Source organism: Erinaceus europaeus, chromosome 9, assembly GCF_950295315.1.
Source record: "Erinaceus europaeus chromosome 9, mEriEur2.1, whole genome shotgun sequence".
Taxonomy (NCBI): Eukaryota; Metazoa; Chordata; class Mammalia; order Eulipotyphla; family Erinaceidae; genus Erinaceus; species Erinaceus europaeus.
The window spans coordinates 109,238,895-109,262,669 of NC_080170.1; the positions used below are offsets into that span (position 1 = coordinate 109,238,895).

Sequence of the window (23,775 nt, forward strand, 5' to 3'; positions counted from 1 at the left end):
AAGGCGGTAGGTATGTGTGATACTATATTTCCACCTATCTACAGGAATAACTGATCATTGATTTAAAAAACACATATGCTTGCAAGTCAACAACAAATAAGGGATAGTTGCTATAAAAAGTTATTCTTAACTCTATTATAATGGGATAGAACCTGGAGAGTAAGATCTTCCCTGAAGGGTCAGTAATGTGAATAAATGAGGTAATCAATGAAAGCCACTGTGCACAGCCCCTTTCAAAAGGAAGCTAGATAGACAAGATGTCTTCCCTGCTTAATATTCTGTTGGCCTTACTGTCTTCTGGGCTGTGCCTTAAACAGTTCTTCTACTCTAGAAGTCACTATGCCAACTTTGCTAAGTTTTGCCTTAGGCGCTGATTTTTCAGGAAGACAGGCTAAGACAGCCACTTTCATCCCCATCGCAATGCCCATGAGTCTCCTACCTTTAGCTGTGGTGGTGGCGGCACACAGGGAGTTGGAACAGGATCTGTGATGTAGGTCTTCTTGGGACCAACAACGGGATACATTCCAGGGGGATTCTGATTCCCCACCCCAGCTGGAGTGTATCCTTGTTCCTGCTTCCAGGTATTGGGGTGATGTTGTTGACCATAAGCAAGATTAGTGTCATTTTTGCCCCCATATCCAGGCCCTGGTGGGCAGTAGGTTTCGTAATAGCGTCCTTGGTTAGGGGCATATCCATACCCAGACTCAGGTTGAAGTCCTGGGGGTGGAATATATGCATAATCTAGGCCTCCCCGAGAAGGTGGGGGGCACTGCCCAGAGACAGGAACTGGTGGAGTGTTATAGCCAAGAGGCCCTTGGCCATAAGACTGTCCTGGTGAAGGGGCAGCCATGTAGTGAGAGCTGGGTTGGGCTGACTTCACTTGCACATTAAAGGTCGGTCTTGAAGGGGTGGATGCCGTGGTATAGGAGGCTGGGACTGGCTGAGGCTGAGGTTTCAGTGTTCCAATTGGAGTCACAGGAATGGGTCCACTTTGAGGTGAAGACTGTGGCTTCAATGTAGATTTTTTGGTTGCTGTTAGAGGGGGCTGGTTTGGTATGACCATCCTCTTGTGTCCTGTGACAGGAGTGGAAACTGAGGGAGAGGCTGTTGAAGTAGCAGAGCCCTAAAATGGGAGGGAAAAAGGAGAAAAGACAAAAATTACTACCAATAAAAAATAAGAATACATAATGAAATTGTTAAAGCTTCTACTTCTTAGTTTTCATTTACTCTACAAAATCCAAATGAAGCGTGGTCCTCCTGAGAGTTCACAAGTAAACACAAAATCAGTTGCATTTCCACGCACTAGCAAGCAAACTCCAAAAATGAAAAATCAACAATTCCAAGTGTCAGGAAGATAGTACAGCCATTGTTTAGAGGATTTTCACATGAGAGTTCCCAAAGGGAGTCGGGTGGTAGCGCAGTGGGTTAAGTGCATGTGGCGCAAAGTGCAAGGAACGGTGGAAGGATTCCAGTTCAAGCCCCTGGCTCCCCACCTGCAGGGGAGTGGCTTGACAGGCGGTGAAGCAGGTCTGCAGGTGTCTATCTTTCTCTCCCCTCTCTCCTCCCCTCCTTTCTCCATTTCTCTCTATCCTACCCAATAACAACAATAATAACTACAATAATAAAACAACAAGGGCAGCAAAAGGAAATAAATAATTAAAAAAAAAAGAAAGAGTTCCCGAATTCAACCCCTGGGACCACCAAAAACCACAGCAGAGCAGTGCTCTAGGCAAAAATAAAAATATATATATTTACAATAATATAAAAAAGAAAAAATTGTACAAATAAACCAAACCAAAAATGGTTTTACAAAACTCCATAATACAAAAAATCCTATAATAAAGAAACATCTTGCATTCATGGATTGGAAGACATTACTGTAAAGATGTGAAAACTACTCAGAGCGGTCTATACATTTACTGTGATTCCAATCAGATGCCCACTGGCACTTTTCTACAAAACTAGAAAAAAAAAACTCCATTCTAAAATTCATGTAGAATCTCAAGAGACTCTGAAAAGGCAAAATTTGAAAAGAAGATAACTGGAGGTCTTCATGTCCCAATTTCAAAACTTAATACAAAATAATAAGACAGTCTAGTCCTGACATAAAGATATTTTGAACAATGGAACAAATGGAGTTTGGAAATAAACACTTGCCTACACAGATACTGATTTTAGACAAGGATGCTAGGCCAGTTTCAAGGGGAAAATGCAGTCTCTTCAACAAAGAGTTCTGGGAACACTGGGTGACTTACACATAGAAGAATAAAGTTGGTCCTTATTCCATACCTTATGCATAAAATAATCTCATGTTTGAGCTTTAAGTGTAAGAGATGAAAACTGTACAACACTTAGAAAAAAAAGCTTAAGGAAAAATACGTTACTCCAAATCTATCATTTTAATATGACATAAAAAAATTGAATAATGTGATCACAAACTATCCAAAGACATAGTCACTCTACTGATAGATAAAAGAACTTGACAGAAACATAGGGGACTAAGCAGAGAGAACAAAAGGCTGCCGAGTGAAATAAATATCCCAGGTACAACCAAAAAGTTGCTAAATCTTACTTTCAAAAGTCACAGTACAGAAAGATTTAGCAAAGATAACTCAAATGTGGCCTCCTCCTCCATGGATATCTCCCCGATATTTGTTGTACCCATTTTCTCTAGAAATACTGTACAAAGAATGCCTTAGGAGTACAGAAAAATCAAACGACCCTTTTGCTAAACTATGGGAGATCTGGCAACAAGGCTGAGGGGAGGGTTGGACATTCAAATATTCACCCTGTTAGAGACTTATTTACAAACCAGTGACAGATTTAAAAAAATTAATCTTTATTTACTGGACAGAGATAGCCATAAATCAAGAGGGGGAGTGGGAGATAGAGAAGGAGATAGACAGAAAGACACCTGCAGCACTGCTTCACCACTCGCAAAGCTTTCCCCCTGCAGGTGGGGACCAGGGACTCAAACCCAACTCCCGACCATATGGTTTCTTTATAACAAAATGGCTCAAAGTATTCTGTTGAGTTGTAGAAAGCAGTTGAATAAAACTGTTTTTCTTTTTGTGATATTACTCTTTCAGGATGCAACGATATCACTTATTTTGTATGTGAAACAACCTAAATATACTTGCCTTGCTGGAACAGCCTTTTCCTTCTGTAAGAAGGTGGTCCTAATATAACTCAATAGAGATTACTATTATAGATTACTATTATTCTTAGTAAGCAACTTATATATCCTAAATGAATGAATGCATAGTAAGTGAAGATCTGAAATTTTGTAGTTAATAGCATAAAAGTATGTTTGAGGGAGTCGGGCGGTAGCACAGTGGGTTAAGCGCAGGTTCAAAGTGGAAGGACCGGCATAAGGATCCATGTTTGAGCATCCAGCTCCCCATCTGCAGGGGAGTCGTTTCACAAGTGGTGAAGCAGGACTGCAGGTGTCTTTCTCTCCCCCTCTGTCTTCCACTCCTCTCTCCATTTCTCTCTGTCCTATCCAACAATGACAACAACAATAAAAACAACAATAAAACATCAAAGGCAACAAAATGTTTGAACCCAGAAATAATGTACTGTCAGATTTTTCTAGTCAATCTTAAAAAAAAAAAAAGCATAGATGGAATTGAATGAAAGACTAAAACTCTGTTTATCTTTGATGACTCAAGATCAGCAGAAACCCGGAGTTCCTATTTTGAACGTTTTACAAACCCAACTAAAAATGGATACAGTGACTGAGCAACTGGGATAATGACAGGCATACTCTTGGCTGCAGCTGTATAGAAGGCTGCGCCCAACAGCTACTTCCAAAGTTACATGTTTTGAAAATGAAAACCAGTCACTTTCATAACGTGAATAAAAAGTGGCTGCATCCCTTAATGCCACAGTAGCAATGTTTTTCACAAAATTTCTCTTTCCCATTCTTGGTGAAAACACACAGGCACAGAGACCTTATTTAAATATTCCTACAGCTTTTGAAGGAAGGCAGTAGAGTATGACTTCAGAATCCTTTACTCTGTTCTAGGAAGCATCTCATTTGTAGAACTCTCTTTGGAGGATTAGAAGGTCTCCCACAATTTTATTTTTAATAAATTGCTGTGTGTGTGCCAACGTATTTTGAAGCATTTCTATAGCATAACTGTGCCTAAAATAGTATATTTTGCAAATTTTTCCTATGCAATTTTACATTTTTATCTCATCAGAGGTAGAAGGAGTAGGAAATAGGAATTATTATTATTATTAGTAGTAGTAGTAGTATCTGCTTCACCTCTTGTGAAGCAACCCCCCTTCTGGTGGGGACCCAGGGGCTGGAACCAGGGTCCTTGAGCGGTCCTTGCACTTTATGCCTCATGCGCTTAACCCGCTGCACTACCACCCAACCCCCAGTAGGAATTGTTTTAAAGTATATTTATATTCCTGATTATTTAAGAAAGCTATAGCAACCCTTTTCTGGCCCATGTATTCAATTAGACACAGTGAATCTTTTCTATATACTGGGTAATTTGGCATTTCCATATATTTAGTTTGGGCCATTTTATTCCTTTTTTGATTTTATAGAAGTTGAATTTTTTTCATAACATCTTCATTTTAGAAATTGACCTCAGCTGGAAAATATACAAACATACAAATATATCTGTGGGTGTTTTCTGACTATGAGACCTTTTCCCATTAATCGTTTCCTAAGAGACTTCAGCTTTGTTAGGTCACGAGGGTTGGCAGATAGTATTTGGGGATGAATTGTGCAGATCTAGTTGGCTACCAGGAGTCTATAATCTGGTAGAGGGATCAGCATATTGGGCTGTCAGAAAAGCGATGAAATATTTTTCTATGCAAGTCATGACTTTTCCGACAACCCAATATAACCAGTAACTGTTATATGGATCAGACTAGTTTATATCACCAGGCAGAATCGGCTGTGGCTATAAGAATAGACAAGGGGCTGTGAGAGTACTTTCTTTGGCCCTTTCTTAAACTGCCTCTCAGCTTTCTTCCTTTCTACTTAAGTCAGGATGTTTTATATTCCTCTCTTTTTGGGTGTATGCCTGACTCATATACTTAATCTACTCTAATATACTTAATATACTCACATACTTAATCTCCCTCTCCCTCTCCACCCCTCTCACACACACACCTGGTCTAATCTAATTTAATCTAACCTATTACTATATTTTATACATCCTACACTTTATTCCAGTCTCATCCCTATCTTTAGCCTTTACTGTCACCTCCTTAGGCTCTGCATTGCCATGATTTAACCTTGATTTTCAACTCTCCTTCTCAACACCACCACATTTGAATCCCCTGTAAAGCTCTGAATTTTGTTCCCTATATTCCTTTACTCCCAAATGGTTTTACATATACCTCTATTAAAATGGTGACCTTACAGTTTTAATAACTAACTGGAATGTTTTGTAGTCTAGACAGATGTCAAATGGTAAGCCACAGAAAGTCAGCTGATGATTTTCATAAACAGATAAGAAACTCATATTTTGCAGTAGAAAATCCTATTGGATAAGCAGCCAAGAACAACAACAACGAAGTCAGTTCAATTGCTCAATAATGATTGCACATACTCAGGTCCTTTCTAGCTTTCTGTTGCAAGTACTTTTCTAATATCTCTGGAAAATCACTGCTGATGACATCAGCCAATATTGCCCAGAGGTACCTGAATAGTGATCCTCTTTAAGTGACACAGGACTGCCTCTCATTTCCTTTCTCCTTGCTCTTCACTCTTTCTAGGACCACAGACCCCTGTTGAAATAACTTCCATGTTATAAAGACCTTTCAGCTTCTAATTTTGATTCATCTCTTCTCTGGACACTGCTATCTATTTAACATTTATACTTGGAAGTCTCGTATCTCTTCAGATCCAAAATGATAAAAGTTGTTTCATCATCTTTCTTGAATCTACTTTTTGTCTAATCCTCATTCACCAAGGTTTAGCTTAAGTGAGAACACACAAAGATCTCCTTCACTTCCCATTCCATTTTTTTCTCCAAGTAGGAAATTTGATAGCTAACAAATGTACTCTAACTTTACTGCTTCCTGTTGTACCTTTATTCTAAAATAAAGGTACATTTTTATTCAGGAATTGCTCAGCAAAATCAAAACTGGTTCCCAGAATCTACTCTTGCTCCTTTCAATGAACCCTTCACACACAGAAAGAATACTCAGAGGAAGTTTGAATCAGACCACATTCCAGGTTGAAAGTGGGAAGACAGAGGGAGAGAGAAAGATAGACACCTGCACACCAGCTGTACCACTTGGGAAGCAACCCCCTGCAGGTGGGGAGCCAGGGGTGAGACCTCTCTCCACTTCTTTTGTACACACTTCACACCTGCATATTTCTCTATAACAAGGTTAAAGATGGTCTCTTTTATACACTACTGCTATCCCAATGGTTTTCTCCATATCACAGCAGACCTTTAACAACTATCTGAACGAGTACATCAGTAATGATTTTCCAAGAATAAAGCATTTCTCTTGTCAGATTATAACCAAACATGTAAAATATGAGCTACCTCATTATTCCTATCACTTGACAATCAAGAAACTTTGTGATATATTTAAAGCATGCCTAATTACAGTAATTCATTAGTCTTTCCCTTTCTCTAAATATTTTAATGACTTTACTTTTTTGAATTTTATAACATCACTATCTTTCAAAGAAGTCTCTGAGATATTTATTTTCATTTAGCTGGTCATATTGTATATGTAAATTCTATATGACATCAGCTCACATCTTGCGAAGAAATAGTGAAGGGATAAGTTTCAAATAAAATTACAAAATAATCATAAAAATATATACTGAAACAAAATATATAGTGAATTAACTAATAAGTCATCATAATACCCAGATCTTAATTTGATTAATCCAGATTATTTATTCAATAACATCTATTTAAAGTGTGACATTAGCAGCCACTGAAGTTTTGCTAACATCACAATGAGACAAAGGGTATCAGAGTCACAGCATTCAGAGAATTTTTAGTTAACTCATTTTTTAAAAATATTTATTTATTTATTTATTCCCTTTTGTCGCCCTTGTTGTTTTATTGTTGTAGTTGTTGTTGATCTCGTTGTTGGATAGGACAGAGAGAGGAGGGGAAGACAAAGAAGGGGAGAGAAAGCACCTGCAGTCCTGTTTCACCGCTTGTGAAGCGATTCCCCTGCAGGTGGGGAGCCAGGGGCTCAAACCGGGATCCTTATGCCGGTCCTTGCGCTTAGCGCCACCTGCGCTTAACCCGCTGTGCTACCGCCTGACTCCCAGTTAACTCATTTTTTTACTGTGCAAGACTGATGTGATAAGCAAGAATAATTTTTTACTTAGGAAGGAAACTTTAGGGTCCCGGAAGGAGCACATCTGGTTAAGGGCACATAGTACTAAAGGCCAGGACCTGTGTGGATCAGGTTCAAACCCTGTAGGTAGGATTCCTACCTGCGGAGGGCCACTTCAAAAGTGGTGAAGCAGGTCTGCAGATGTATCTCTTGCTTTTTAAAAAATATTTATTTATTTACTTTTGTTGCCCTTATTGTTTTATTGTTGAAGTTATTATTGATGTCGTTGTTGTTGGATACGTTGTTGCAGGATAGGGCAGTGAGAAATGGAGAGACGAGGGGAGAGAAAGATAGACACCTGCAGACCTGCTTCACCGCCTGTGAAGTGACTCCCCTGCAGGTGGGGAGCCAGGACTCTTAACTGGGATCCTTATGACGGTCCTTGCACTTTGTGCCATCTGCGCTTAACCTGCTGTGCTACAGCCTGACTCTCAGATGTCTCTCTATCTCCCCCTACTCTCTCAATTTCTCTCTGTCCTAGGCAATAAAATGGAAAAAAAAATGGCCACCAGGAGCAATGGATTTGTCGTGCTGGCACCAAGCCCCATCAATAACCCTGGAGGAAAAAAAAAAAAAAAAAAAAGGAAACTTTAGAAGGAAACAGAAGAGGAAAGTAAACAAAAGGCTATGTAAAAAACAATAGAAATGAAAAACTCAGTCCCTTGATTGCATTTTGATCCAGCAATTATAATGACATGAAAAAATGCTTAAAATCTTAAATGAAAATGTAAATGTTAAAGGAAAAACACAAAATGTGAGATCAGTCATGTGTGCACTATGATTGAAGTTACACAGAATGGCATTTCCATGTGGACAAGGAAGACGGAAACTATGGAAAGGGAAGTGACTGATTTCTTGTAAGACAGGATTATGAGTATTTCAACTCCTATTATACTTTCATGAGAATTGTTTAAAGTAAATTGAGTAAGAGCTTAATGAAGGGCTTTCACTAGCAACTATGCACTTTGTGCATCCTTGTGGTAGGGGAAAAAAAAAACCTAGAATCATTATTGGTACTGAAACACTATTATAACAGTAAACATTTACTTTTCATACATATTAAACAACACAATTTATACTAATCCTCAAAAGTCCCTGACGCAGAAACTACTAGTTTTATTTTCCAAGAAAACAAAATACTAAGGCAGAGAAAAAGTCAGTGCACAAGTTACACAACTGTCATGTTGGCAGATCCAAGATTACAACAGGAGTAATCTGGATTCACAGGTTAGGAATTTAGAAATATTTTTACCTATCTCACATAAAGAAAGTGAAACAACACATGTGGAAGAAAAAAAAAAGCCTTCTCAGTCTATGTATAGTTTTCCTATTTTTAAGAGATGTGTGATCAAAATGTGGGTAGAGAAAATATTTCTCTCCTAGAAGAAAAATAACAAGAGTAAATGGGACAACAGCAAATGATACTCAGTTTTGGCATCTGGGCAACAGTAGTTGCAGAATGTGCATAACAGAGTGTTTCATACTCTTGGTAAAGGCAAGAGTTGCCAAATTAACTAGGGATCCAAATATTCCTTCCCTGACTTTAACATTCTTCATATTTTTTCCTTTTTAGAAGAACCTAAAAGACTAAGTACCTTCAGGTCAACTGTAGTACAGAATGTGCATTTTGCAACTTAACACTGTAAACTAAAAACATGGGCAAGTAAAAAATGACACCAGAGATATCTCACTGGATAGAGTACATGCCTTGTCACGCACAAGGCTCAGGTTGGAGCTTTGGTACCATAAGGGAGCATTGTGGTGAAGTTCTGGCATTCAAGTGTCTTAGTCTCTGTCTGAATGAAAAACCCAACCAAGGAGTGCTGAAAACATGCAAGTTCACAAAAGCAAAAAGGATGACCAGTGAATTAAAAAAAAAAAAAAAAAACTGTACACAAGAATTAGAAGGGAAAAAATAATTTGAGCTGCACCACTGTTTCCAATTGAAGGGCATTTGAAGAGTCACACTACTTCTCTAGTGACATATCTGACTGATAAAGAACAATCTCTTCCCTTCCTCCCTCCTTCCCTTTCCTTCCTTCCTGCCTTCCTTCCTTCCTTCCATCCTTCCTTCCTTCCGTCCTTCCTTCCTTCTTTCCTCCCTCCCCTGTCCCTTTTTTTTTTCCACCAGGGTTATCATTGGCGCTTGGTGACCCCACATCTCCATGGTTCTTGGCAATGGGCATTTTATTTTGTTTCTCAGAGGTAACCCCCATGAACTAGAATACAAACTAACAAATGAACAGTATACAATTACTCACTATTCTAGGATAAAACATATTGCTACACATTTAGAGAAGTACTTTTCAAATCCAGTAGTACCACAGCATCAATTTTTTTTTCTTAGCATAAATGATCTTAGACCTATCTGCTCACACAGTGAACTCTGAAAATTTGAAGAGGGAACGACAAATGGCTCTGTTGAAAGCACAGTTCAGATCCACCTTTTCAATTACTACTGTTAAAGCAGAACAGGGAAATAGACATATAATTGGGGATTATGGGTAACATTCAGTTGTTTTCAAGGAGATAGGTTGCCCAGTTGTCTTCAAAGAACAATGTTTACATAATTTAGATTTAGGGGCCAAGACAAAGTTTGTTTCTACAATCTCTTTATAAGTAATCTGTAGGATAATACAGTAGTGAATGTCAAAACTCCTATTAAAGTTAAAACCTTTTGATTCTAGGAATATAGTTTAATGTATGGGAACAATCACAAATTAGTTTCAAGAAACATTCAGTTAACTATTTACCCCATCAATCTGACCCAGGGACCATATATTTAGCACAGAAGCCTATGTGACCTCTAAATCCCTGTCAGTCTGAGATTATAGGTGTTTTTAAGTATTTTAAGAGGAAGAGCATGGTAATGTTCATACATTACCAAACACAAGGACCTAGGTTCAAGTCCCTGGCCTTCGCCTGCAGGGAGGAAAGATTCGTGAGTGGTAGAGTAGTGCTGCAGGTGTCTCTCTACTTCTGTCTCTCATTTTCTAGTTCTATCTCAACCTCTGTTATAAGAAAAATGAAAAGAAAAAAATAAAAAGCTCCCAGGATCAGTGGATTTGTTTTCCAGGCCCCTGGCCCCAGAATAAAATAAAAATAAAATAAAAGCAAAATAAAATGTCATGCCCTGAAATTAGAGCTGATCCATTTAACAGATTCTTTTGCTTTAATGCATATGTTCTTTTTTTACATAGTAAGGAAAGAAGTTAACACACACACAAAAACACCTCATAAATTCTTCAATTCTTCAAAGGGTTCTTGTGAGCAATATAGACATAAACATTTTCTTTGAATTGCATCGTCATTTATTCATTTCACAGCACACTGCACTATAGACATGTACTACAGCTAGCAAAGGGCTATTCTCAATAGCATAGAGGCATGAATAGGAAAAAAAGGTACAGTATGGTCTGGTGTGGCTCTTCAGAACAGTATTTGTCTTTTCCACTTAATTAATTTTCATAATACTTCTGAACGGATATGTGATACTTTGAAGACAAGTAGCTCCCTCGACTCTTAAAGACACCAATGTCAGTATGCCAAGTTGTTTTCCCAAAAATTAAATCCAGTCAATTGGGAGCACTATGATGATGCTACCTTGAAAGTCTTTATTCAATAGACAATTATGAAACAAAGAAACAACCATCAAGACCAGGAGAACATTCACACGTTTGTTATATTTATTGTTTATTTATCTACTTACTAATATTCCCATCAGGGTTATCTCTGGAGTTCAGTGCCTGCAAGAAGAATCCACTGCTCCTGGCAGCCATTTTTCCTCCACCTCCTTTTTTCTTTCTTTCTTTTTTTTTTTTTATTTGATAGGACAGAGAGAAATTGAAGGAGTGGGGAAGACAGAGAAGGAGACAGAATGAGAGACACTTGAAGAGCTCCTTCACTTCTTGTGAAAATTCCCCCCTGCATGTAGGGAAAGAGGCTCGAAGCTGGGTCTCAAACCTCCTAAGTGTGCACTTAACAGGGTATGCAAATGTCTGGCTACCCACACTCACAAATTCATTAAAAAAAAAAAAGTCATTCAGGGAGTCCGGCGGTAGCACAGTGGGTTAAGCTCAAGTGGTGCCCAAGGACCACCATAAGGATCCCGGTTTGAGTCCCCGGCTCCCCACCTGCAGGGGAGTCACTTCACAAGCGGTGAAGCAGGTCTGCAAGTGTCTTATCTTTCTCTCCCCCTCTCTTCCCCTCCTCTCTCCATTTCTCTCTGTCCTATCCAACAACAATGACATCAATAACAACAACAATAACTACAACAATTAAACAGTAAGGGCAACAAAAGGGAATAAATAAATATTTTTTAAAAAAGAAAAAGTCATTCCATCAAAACCAGAACCCCTACCCAAATTTTAAGAAGTACCCTTCAACAACTATCAAAAGAGATGACATGGCATTATCTTTGAATTTGGTACACTCTTGTTTGCATATCCATAAAGCATAGCATACTTAGTCTAAATTTAGTATGCATGTGGCTGGTACTGGCTGATCGGGCATTACAATGAAGACTACTTTAATCTCAGTATATTACTTTTTTCTATTATTATTACTGTTGTTGTGTTGTTATTGGATAAAAGAGAGAGAAATTGAGAGGGGAGGAGGAGATAGAGAAGGAGAGAGACAGACACCTGCAGACCAACTTCACTGCTCCTGCAGCGTTCCCCCTGCTGGTGGGGACTGGGGCTGTAAAGAGATCTTTGCCTGGGTCCTTGCACACTTGGTATTATGTGTGCTTAACTGGGTGCACGACCTCCCAGCACCAATTTCAGTGTATTCCACAGTCCAGGCAAGCGGTGAGAGAAAAGTAAACATCTTAAGACCCATCACCTCCACAGTTTACGTACTTTCCTCCAATCAAACCAGAAGGATAGTAAGGAATAAGGAGGCCTGAACTATGTAACTGGGGCATGGGACATGATCTTGGTGGAATCTGATAGTAAAACATGAAGTTTTACAGGACTGGTAGCATTGGAAGTTGGAATAATAGTGCTGCTGAGTACAGTGGCAATAAAGAGCCTTCAAAACCCTGTAACTTATATATCTCCCTCCCTCCCTTTTCCTCTTCCTTCCCTTTTAATTGGGTTGCCCCACCACCACCACCACCTTTCTTTCTTTTCTTTTCTTTTTCTAATTTTATTTTTCTTTCATTACCAGAGCACTGCCGCTCGACTCCATGGTGATGCCTGGGACAGGACTTCTTTGGCCTCTGGTTTAAGAATCTGCTGTGCTATCACTTGTGCTATTTCCCTGGTTCTATGCTATTCTTTAAAGTATCATAGAGTATTTGAACTTGAAGTTGAGGTCACAAATTTTTTTTTCACTTTCTTCTTCTTTTTTAATATTTATTTAGTTTCCCTTTTTGTTGCCCTTGTTGTAGTTATTATTAATGTCATCATTGTTGTATAGGACAGAGAGAAATGGAGAGAGAAGGGGAAGATAGAGAGGAAGAGAGAAAGACAGACACTTGCAGACCTGCTTTACCATCTGGGAAGCGATTCCCTGGCAGGTGGGGAGCCAAGGGTTCGAACCAGGATCCTTACACACATCTTTGCTCTTTGCACTACATGCGCTTGACCTGCCCGACCACCTTTATTTTCTTCTTAAGGAACAAAGTTCAGAAAGTTTGGCTCAAATTAATAAGGCCTAAAGAGGCTGGAACTAGATTTCAATTTTTTAGACTAGAAGACCAATACTCCTATTAACATTAGTATGAAAAGACATAAAACTAAGCCTCTAAAAGACAACAAATACTGTTTTGGTTTTCAACAGATGCGAAACTCGGTGCATGAACATCAGGCAGCATTGCATGGAAATCACCAATAAGGCTCCATGGGGACAAGCTGTGTTGCTGTGTTTTCATACAGAAGTTTCCAAAATAATAAGTGGAATTCAGTAAGTGAAGTCACTAGTGTGAGCAAGTCCCTATGTTTGCTTCAGTGGAAACAAACAGACTGGCCCTCACGTATTTCCAAAGGAATTTGGTTAACTGGAAGCAAAGCAAAAGAGAAAGAGGTATCATGTTATGGTCCTAGAGAAGTTTGTGAGAAAAATTTGCTAAGATCTGTCAAAAACCAATGAAACATCAAATCTTCATCTGCAATATTCTTACCTTTTGGTTCATGACTAGTCAACAATTTATTCTGCATTATATCTTAACTCTTTTTCAGCCACCAGGTTCCAGATGATACCATGATGCCAACTGGACTTGCCTGGGCAAATACCTCACCAAAGTGTCCTCGAGCTCCGCTTCCCCAGAGCCCTGCCCCCGTAGGAAAAGAGAGCGACAGGCTGGGAGTATGGATCGACCTGTCAACACCCATGTTCAGTGAGGAAGCAATTACAGAAGCCAGACCTTCCACCTTCTGCACCCCACAGTGATCCTGGGTCCATACTCCCAGAGGGATAAAGAATAGGGAAGCTATCAAGGGAGGGGATTGGATATGGAGCTCTGGGAGTGGGCACTGCGTGAAAATGTACCCCTCTTATCCTACAGTCTTGTCAATATTTCCACTTTATTAAAATTAATTATTAAAAATTATTAAAAATTTATTAAAAATTCAAAAAGTCCAATGATATCCTTTCAATATTTCAAATAAAAATGCCATACTTACAACACATTAAGCTCATCTAGCAAAGTCACTGGATCTTTGCTCAGTGATTTTTTTACAGAAAACATGTGCCTTTTTAATGATCACTGTACTATTATGATTTGAAGAATATTATTTTAATTCATATTAAATATTGTATTGAGGGTCATCTTCTCCTAACATATCTGTTCTCAGAAATAGAGGGCATATGTCCATTTTCTGTAGATGGATAAAAGGGCTGAATCAAAAAAATGTAATTCATTTCTATTTATTTATCTATTTTATTGACACAAGGGTTATTACTAGGACTTGGTAGCAACACGAATCTACTACTTCTGGTGGCCATTTTTTTTCCATTTTTCTTTATTCCTTTCCTGGTTTTTTAATTTTTATTTTACAGAACAGAGAGAAATTGGAGGTGGGGTGGGGGAGAGACAGAGAGGGAAACAGAAAGATAAAGATACCTGCAGACCTGCTTCACCACTCATGAAGCACCCACCCTCGCAGGTGAAGAGCAGGTGCTTAAACCAGGGTCCTTGTGCATAGTACTATGTGCACTTACTTGGGTGCATCACTACCCACCTCCCTTTCTAATTAGAGAGGAACTAAGAAACTATTGGGAGATGGAAAGAGGGAGAGAAAGATAAGATACCTGCAGACCCACTTCACAGTTCCTGAAGCATCAACCCCTGCAGATGGGGAGCAGGGGCTCAACACCAGGTCCTTGCTCTTGATAATATATATATTTAACCCTAAGTGCCACAGCCTGCCCCATGCCTCACCCCAGAATATAATTTCTGAGGAAAGATCATGTTTGCTACAGGGTAGGAAGAAAGGTGTAATTTTTTTAAAGTAACTATTAAATGGACAAATAAGAGCTCTATTCACCAAACCTGTACATATCCCTTTAGCCTTGTAAAACAAGCTATGAAAGCACATAATGACTAAGTGCAGTGACATTACTCACATTCTAACTTTGCATAATCATGAAAATGGTTCTGGTATTCTAATCCTCCCCCTTCAACAATTCTGCACTCTTAAAAACTTTTTTTTTGTTCAACCACAGCACAAATGGTTATAGAAAACGAGTGTACCAGTCACATCTGCTGTTCCAGAAAGAATTTACTCATCTGTGCCAAATCCACGTCTATTGGAAGAAATAAAAATAAATTATGAGCAGGTTCAGCACATGCCTGTGTAAATCCTGTAATGACCACATGGGGTAGATTCATTTCTAATAGCTGTCCTGGATTGAAAATGATAGGTTGGTATGGGAGCAGCGGTTTCTCTCACACCTGTCTTTGTCACTCAGACACTGAGTATACAGTTAAAGTTGGTTCCCTCTCAATTTCTTTGGACTACTATTTTATTTATTTAATTTAAAAAATATATTGCCTTTGCTTATTTATTGGATAGAAACAGCCACAAATTGAGAGGGGAGGGGGGATAGAGAGGAAAAGAAAAAGAGAGACACCTGCAAAGCTTTCCCCCTGCAGGTGAGAAGCAGGGGCTTGAACCCAGGTCCTTGTGCATTGTAACATGTATGCTCAACCAGGTGTGCCACCACCTGGCCTCAGGACTATTTTATATGATAAGATTTGAGTTACTAATCTCAGAGGTGAAGGAAATTTGGCACGTTTTGGAGTGTCTGGATAATTTTCTTAAAAATAGCCATTGTATTTGGGGCCTAGGAGGTGGTCCAATAGTACAGTGTCTGCCCTACTTGACTGAAGTCCTGTGTTCAATCTCAGGCTCCATGTGGGAGCAAGTGAATGAATGAGTGAGTGAGTGAATGAGTGAGCAAGAGGAAGAGAGAGGCTCTGAAAGAGTCAGAACTCCAAGTACAGCAGTGTTTTCTACTCTGTGTCTCTATATTAACCATGTATTAAAAATGTCTATTCATACTTACTTCAGAATTATTCTGAACTATGTAACTTGAAAATGTTCATCCTTTCTGATTACCTGGAACATGGTGGAAAGAACCCTAACCCAGACTAGGCTATCAAAGGCAATTAGCATATTAAAATATGAAGTTATCCTTGCTTCTGTGTATGTATGCATATAAGTATGAATATGTGCCTGGAGCACTGAAAGGTACTAGGCAATTAGCATTACAGAAATAGAGGAATAGAAGACAGCTTAAACTAGGTAGTCAACATTTATGATTTTATGACTTGTTTTAAAATGTGGTAAAGTAGTACATACTTACGAAACTAGTTATAGCACTAAGTGTTTCCTGCAGTAAAGAATAAAGTGATTGCTAGCGTTAGATATCAATAAAACTAGAACAAAATAGTTTTAGATGGGTATCAGAATTAGAACTTTCAAAAACTCACTGCTGGGGGCTGGCTGGTGGCACAGAGGGTTAAGCACACATACTACTAAGCTCAGGGACCTGCACAAGGATCCAGGTTCCATGGTAGGGGTGTCCCTTCACAAGTGATGGAGTAGGTTCTGCAGATGTCTATCTTTCCCTCCTCTCTCAATTTCTCTCTGTCCTACCCAAAAACGACAACAAAAATGAAAAAAATGGGCTCCAGGAGCAGTGAATTTGATTCATACTGCAGGCACGAAGCCCCAGTGATAACCCTGGAGGAAAAAAAAAAAACCCTCATTGTTGATTCATAATCTACATGATTAAGACCAAAATACCATAAAAGTACTGAGAGGCTTTCTTTCCTTTCCTCTTTCTTTTTGTAGTTTTCATGATACAGTGTGTACATGTAGAAATACTAGGCATGGAAATAATAATTCATTGATAAGAATACCATTAATATGATGGTAGTGACAGAAGTAGTTGGTCTTCTTTCATTTTGCCTTTAAGGAAGACATTTGCAACTCTTTTACAAAACTACAGAGGGTAGAGTGAGAGAAGGACACACATGAGGAACTCACATTACTTAAGTGGGCTAAATACATTTACTTTTGTTCCTCCTAAGCTTGTTTTTTTATTTAAAAAAGGAGACATTAACAAAACCATAGGATAGGAGGGGTACAACTCGACAGAATTCCCACCACCAGATCTCTATACCCCATCCCCTCCCCTGATTGCTTTCCCATTCTTTAACCCAAGGTCATTGTGGGATGCAGAAGGTGGAAGGTTGGGCTTCTGTAACTTTCCTCCTAATCTTATGACATTTGTCTAAGTCTAGAAATGAGAGCATTAATATAAGAGACTACCTTATGTACATTCAGAAGGACCTCAAATACAATTTATTTAAAGGAGAACATTACCAACTGATTAAGATGGTGTACTAGATTGTAAGGGAGGAGGGTCTCTGGATTGTAGTGAAATTCAGCATATGAGTTTTTCAGTAATCAAGGAGTACTCACATACCAGTAAAACTAACAAAATATAACAGTAAATGTCCACAGGCAGCACAGTCAAGAATGCTTAAGTTCTTGTGCACTAGTCAGGGGATTCTTGGATTCCTACATAGATTCATGGGCCCAGTCCTCTAATAGATCCCTCTCTCTATCATCAATGGTAATTTCCATAAGGAATATCAGCATAAGCCCTCTTGTGGGCCACTCCACAAATGAGAACTTGTCCTCACTATAAAGTAGCAATGGTAAGGACTGCCCCAATGTCTAAAGGGAGGCTATTCAAGGAAGTCTGGTCCTGAAATGAGTGCAGCCTAGAATGTTCCTAGCTGTGACCATGGACTATGAGTTCAGACTGTCAGGGAGTCAGAAGTCACACTGGTTCCTGTGTTAAATATAAATATACGTGGGCTCTAGCACGGATGAATGGGGTAAACAGTCAACGGTATTTATACACTTCCCTAATGTTTGAGAGCTCCACTCTGCCCTAATCCAGCTTTATAGCCCTACTTTAAACTCTGATACCATCTTCCCAGACAATACCTTTAGTCCACCTACATGTTAGCTATCTGGCTCAGGCAAAAATTACTGAAGTCATGGATGCCTTGGAACATATCTAAAATAGATATCCTAGCTTCTCACACAAAGACCCCTAATTTCTTCTGCTCTATTCCTACTTTTTGGCTCCTGTTCATTTAAAAAAAAAAAAAAAAACCTAAAAGCAGGATCTCACTAAATTGAAAGTAGGGCACCAAAGTAAAAACCCTGTGGTGAGGGGTAGACATGTAGCTTCCTGGGCCGGTGGGGGGTGGGGGAGGGTGGGAGGGATAGGACACAGTCTTTTGGTGGTGGGAATGGTGTTTATGTACACTTCTAGTAAAGTGTAGTCATATAAATCACTAGTTAATTAATATGAGAGGGGGAAAATTAATTGTATGTCTCGAAGTTTTTAAAACACTGACTGAGTCTTTTTAATATATAGGCTGTGTATTTGATATGCAGACTCTCTCAAAAGTCTAGACCAAGTAGATCAGAAGCAACCGGTGGCACAGCTACGTACAAGATACTGGGTACTATACAGCAAACCCTAACAAAAGGACTTTTCAAAGTTAACCCAATTACCAAATAATGTGATGATAACAATAACTATCCATTGTCTTTTTGAACCCTAAGACAGCAGGAACCTCACATCTCTACTATAGAGCCTATATTTCTCCCAGTCCTGGAACCTTAGGATAGGGCCCACTTTCCTGCATGCCTCTCCCAATCCATATCAAATAATATTGCATCTGCTGACTGTAACCTAATCAACACAACAATTGCCACCTCAACATGCTTCAGCTCAGACTGTGTCCAGAGACTTCAGGTGTGGAATGACAACCCTTCAGCTTCATTACTCGGGTGAGACCATTCCTTTCATAGCATTCTCTAATTCCATCTCAGGTGGTTCACTTTCTAACAAAGTCCCAAAACCTAGATATTGACCAGGTTCTGAGAGAGAGAGCATATGTTCACACGTATCCATAAACTACTGCAAAATATATACCTGAAAGCAGAAGTACACTAGAGTTTGCAGTGAGTACCCGCCCCCCCAACACTTCCTCTTCACTATTCCAAGCTTTGGGTCCATGATTGCTCAACAATTTGTTTGGCTTTGTATGTTAACTCTCTTTTCAGCCACCAGGTTCCAGATGCCATCAGGATGCCGGCCAGGCTTCCCTGGACTGAAGACCCCACCAATGTATCCTGGAGCTCCGCTTCCCCAGAGACCCACCCTACTAGGGAAAGAGAGAGGCAGACTGGGAGTATGGACTGACCAGTCAACGCCCATGTTCCGGGGGGAAGTAATTACAGAAGCCAGACCTTCCACCTTCTGCAACCCACAATGACCCTGGGTCCATGCTCCCAGAGGGATAGAGAATGGGAAAGCTATCAGGGGAGGGGATGGGATATGGAGATTGGGTGGTGGGAATTGTGTGGAGTTGTACCTCTCCTATCCTATTGTTTTGTTAATTTATCCTTTCTTAAATAAAAAATGAATTTAAAAAAATCATCTCGCTTTATATCTTACCCCCTTTCAGCAACCAAGTTGCAGATGCTACTATGATTCCATCCTGACTTCCCTGGGCTGATAACCTCACCAATGTATCCTGGAACCTCACCTCCCCAGAGCCCTACCCCACTAGGGAAAGACAGAAAGAGGCTGGGGGTATGGATCAATTTGCTGATGCCCATGTCCGATGGAGAAACAATTACAGAAGTGAGACTTCTCACCTTCTGTACCCCTTAAAGAATTTTGGCCCATATTCCCAATAGGGAAGCTTCCAATGGAGGGGATGGGACACAGAAATCTGGTGGTAGGAACTGTATGGAATTAGACCCCTATTATATTACAGTCTTGTTAATCATTATTAAATCACTAATTTTTTTTAAAGAAGGCTTAAGTTATTGACATTTCAGACACATTGCTCCCAAACTGACAGAAAGAGAGTAGGTTTTTGAATTATGTCTTGTGGAATGGGTGGAGTTAAAACACAAAGTTGACCTTATGCTGTGCATTCCCACATGTCTGTGATATAGGGCAAGGAGACTGGGTTCTGCTTTAAGTTAATGATGTGCATACAGGCACAGACAAAACAATGGCAACAAAGGAGGGAGAACAGTCATGTCAATAGCTGAAACATAACACTGCTACCCCACTTTATAGATGAGGGAACAAAGTCTAAAACACTCCTGTAACTGGAAACCATGACTAGGTTTCCAAAACTATCTAATGTTCTCTCTCTCCCTTTCTCCCTCCCTTCTTCCCTCCCTCCTTCCCTTCCCTTTCCTTCCTTCCTTCCTTCCTTCCTTCCTTCCTTCCTTCCTTCCTTCCTTCCTTCCTTCCTTCCTTCCTTCCTTTACTATAGCCTTTGTGATCTGAAGTTGTTCTGCTAGTCGCTTATACACTAAAAGTGAGTAACTAATGTAAGACTACTAAATTAGATAAGGGCAAATTGTGAAGGGTAACATCTGCCTTTAATTTCAGTTGACAAATAATCTGATTGAATTAAAGGACAAGTATTAGGGCAAAAGAAGGGCAGAAGGGACAGCCAGAGCTTAGAAAACAAAACATATGCTGGAACAATTACTCTCTGAAGAGAGGGAACGTTGTTTCATTAAGAGTAGGACACACACACCTCTGATGTAAATTAATTCTGTTTAGCTGAGGTGACATTTTTTAGTCCTAAAAAGAAAAGCAGCTTATAAAATTTATTTCTACACACTCAGTATTCATATATGATCTCAGTTTAAAGATAATATCATTTTAGGTATCACAGCTTTATCTTCATGCATATTGTTATTAAAATCCATTCCTCAAAGGGCCACCAGGAAGATTTAATTATCCTGGTGGCATATTGTGAAAATTAAAACAACATCAACAATGACTACTGAAACAGAAGCATGACCTCCCATTCATTAGAAGGTATTACAGTTCAATGTACCATAGACTATAAATTAACATTTTTGTGCACTGATTGGGGTCTTTTCAGATTATAGTATAAAGGAAACTAGTAAATTAGTCCCTAAACTGCTTACATAGCCCACAGAAATCAGTGAAAAGCGAGAAATCCATTCTATTTTAAAGGAAGCAGAATAATACTAGATTCTACAAGGTTCCTCACTAATCTACAGTCTTCATCAGATAAATCTTGTCATCAATCTCTTCATCTAAATTCAAAATTCTACAGACATAAAGCACATAACCACTTTAGGAAAGGCTGTTTTAAAGCACACTGCCTTTTTATTAGCCTATTATACAAATATTATGGTAATTTCTTAATAAAGTTATGGAAACAGGCCACATTATTAATTGTATTGCAAATCTAATATTCAATTAAAGATACATTATGTTGTTAGATTTTAGCATCTGGCACTAGGGCTCTGCAGTCCATGAAGATTAAGAACATGAAAATGATCACTATAAATGCTCTCTTGTGTTCCAGTCCCCAGCAGAGTCTATGTCCTTTAGAACAACTTTTAAGGTTCATTATATTTTACAGAAAATATCTGGGACAAAGGGGAAAATTTATGAGCAATTGCCACATATTAAATCATCAGCATTCTGACAGTCCATCTCTCTTAGGAGATATAAAAGACCTTTTCTTTACAAGTACATGTTAGTTAAATAGTGTTGCTTTGTGAACCTTCACACACATTCAAGTATTTCTATTTTTTTTTTAAATAGAAAGTCTAATGACTTATTAGTTTAACACCAAGTTTTCTTATATAGGCTTCCCAAAGTTTTCTAGATTCCTTTCTAATGTCAATTAAACATAGTAAATGGTGGACTAATGAGACCTATTTAGCTATGATTCATAATTTGCTGCACTTGTACTGTTCCCTGCAGGGCTCTTTTCTCCCCACTAAACCATAATCATATCTCATTACTATTTCTTCATGACTATTTTTCTGGTCTAAATTTTTTCACTGGCATTTAGTTAAGAAAAAAAAAAACTTTTCCATAATATCTGTAGTACCTTTTCCTTTTTAAAAATGCCACATCAAAGTGTCCCTAACTTAAAAATACTACAGTCAAATTAAGACAGCTACTCTCAACAATAAAAAGTGAAACTGTATTTCCCTTCCATTTTAAGAGTCATTCCATGTTAGTATGAAGACTGAAACAAGCTTGCCTACAGCCCCTTCTCTAGGTAGCAATAATGTTTCTACTTAAAAATTCAATTCAAACCATACCTCATTCAACTCTCAAGAGCCTCTCCAAAAATAAACAAAATAATAAAAAAGTGAAAATCTAATATTTCATTGTACAATATAAGTGGAAACTACATGTGTAGTATCTTTAAGATGGATGGAGAAGGGTGCTGGGCCGTCGTGTACCTGGTGGAGCATAATGTTACCAGGCCAAAAGACCTGGGTTTGAGCCCTCACTCCCCACTTCTGGGTGGGTGGGTGGGGGCACTTGTCAAGAGTGATGAAGCAGGTCTGCAGGTGTCTATCTTTCTCTCTCCCTCCCCTCTCAATTTCTGTCCTCTCAAATAAACAGGGGGAAAATGGCTGTCAGAAAAAGTAGATTTGTTGTGCTGGCATAGAGACCCAGTGATAATCCTGGTGGCAATTAACATAAGGAAAGAAGGTAGGGAGGAAGGAAAGAAATGGTTGGAGAAACTGTATTGTATTCCTAGACCTGGCATATGCTCTCTATATAGACTTCTACACATTAGCAAATATACAAATCAGTTCATTCACATATATTCCATACATGGTTTTCAGAGAGGAGAAATAATTTTGGCAATTCAATAATAAAACAAACACATTTAAGTGTTGCTTATCTGCCCCCCTATGAAATACCTATATAAGTACATAGCAGTAGTGAGTGACTTTTCTACTGTAAATGTTTTTGACATTTTCAACTTCAGAATTTTAAAACATAGATTTGTAACCTGGGGGCAAAAGAAGTACGTATATATAAACTTTAGGACATAAAGAAGCATGGTGGGTCCCTTAAACTGGTCCCTTTGGTTGAGAGGGAAGATCATGTCTTGGTCCTTTCTTTTTTGTGATTATGGCCGAGTGCTATAAGAATTATAGGAATCCATTCAGTTGCCACAAACAAACAAACAAACAAAATGGCTCAAGTTTAGAAATCAGTCTTCCAAAATGAGAAGAAAGATATCAAAATACTCTCACACAGCCTAATCATCAGTGGGGACAGAGGTAGGAAATTAGGAAGAGAAAGATAAGAAAGGAAAAGGGCTAACTGTATGCATTTTAACAAGTCATAAAAACTAGTTGTGGGAGCCAGGTTCGGAAACACTGAAGGGGTTCAGCTCAATACATTCTAATATACTTATCTACCTTTTTGAGGAGTCTTGAATTGTCCATATGATTCACACTTCTCCAAAGAACTATAACAAAACTAAGTTCTGCCTAGTGAATTATTTATTTGCTCTTTAGTGGGACTGTGAGGTCCTAACAGCAATGATAAAATGTCAGGTACAACTACCACACCCCAGTGGAAATGTTTTGCATCTCAAAATTATGTTTCAAATGAAGAAGATGCCTATTTTTTTTTCTGGTGTTGCAGTGATGTTCTCCTTCAATAATGCCAAATAACGTTTGTACACAAGATGTTGAAGAAATGTTCTAGTAATGAAATTTTCCCAGTTTACCTCAGAAAGAACTTGAATCATCTTAGGGAATCAAATTGGGAAAAGGAGGATGAATCTGCAGGAGTTATGGTTTAGCCAAAGGAATAAGAATATTTCATTTTTATACCAAGTCCCGCCTGCAAAATTTCTCTTCCTCTACAGGATTCCAAGTTTTTATCTTAAATTGAAGCCTGGGAATTCCAGAAAGCCCCTTTTCACATATACAGTCCTATACTGCATGGAGCCTGTATCTCCAAGAGAGAGCATGGGGCTTTCAAGAGATTTTTTTTTTTTTTTTTTTTGGCCTCTAGGGTTATTGCCTGCACTATGAATCGAATCCATTGCTCCTCATGGCC

The 23,775-nt window shown here is 38.9% G+C and overlaps 1 protein-coding gene across 10 annotated transcripts in view; it reads right to left on the reverse strand.

Annotated features, from left to right (window-relative positions):
• Positions 1–391: 391 nt before the first annotated feature.
• LOC103115819 (lipoma-preferred partner) overlaps positions 392–23,775 on the reverse strand; it is a 474,645-nt gene continuing 451,261 nt past the window's right edge. For all 10 annotated transcript variants that reach the window (XM_060198522.1, XM_060198525.1, XM_060198523.1 and 7 more), the window contains one exon: positions 392–1,123. In XM_060198522.1, coding sequence (XP_060054505.1) covers positions 407–1,123 — 717 coding nt within the window. In that variant the 3' untranslated portion in view covers positions 392–406. The remainder of the gene's footprint in view (positions 1,124–23,775) is intronic.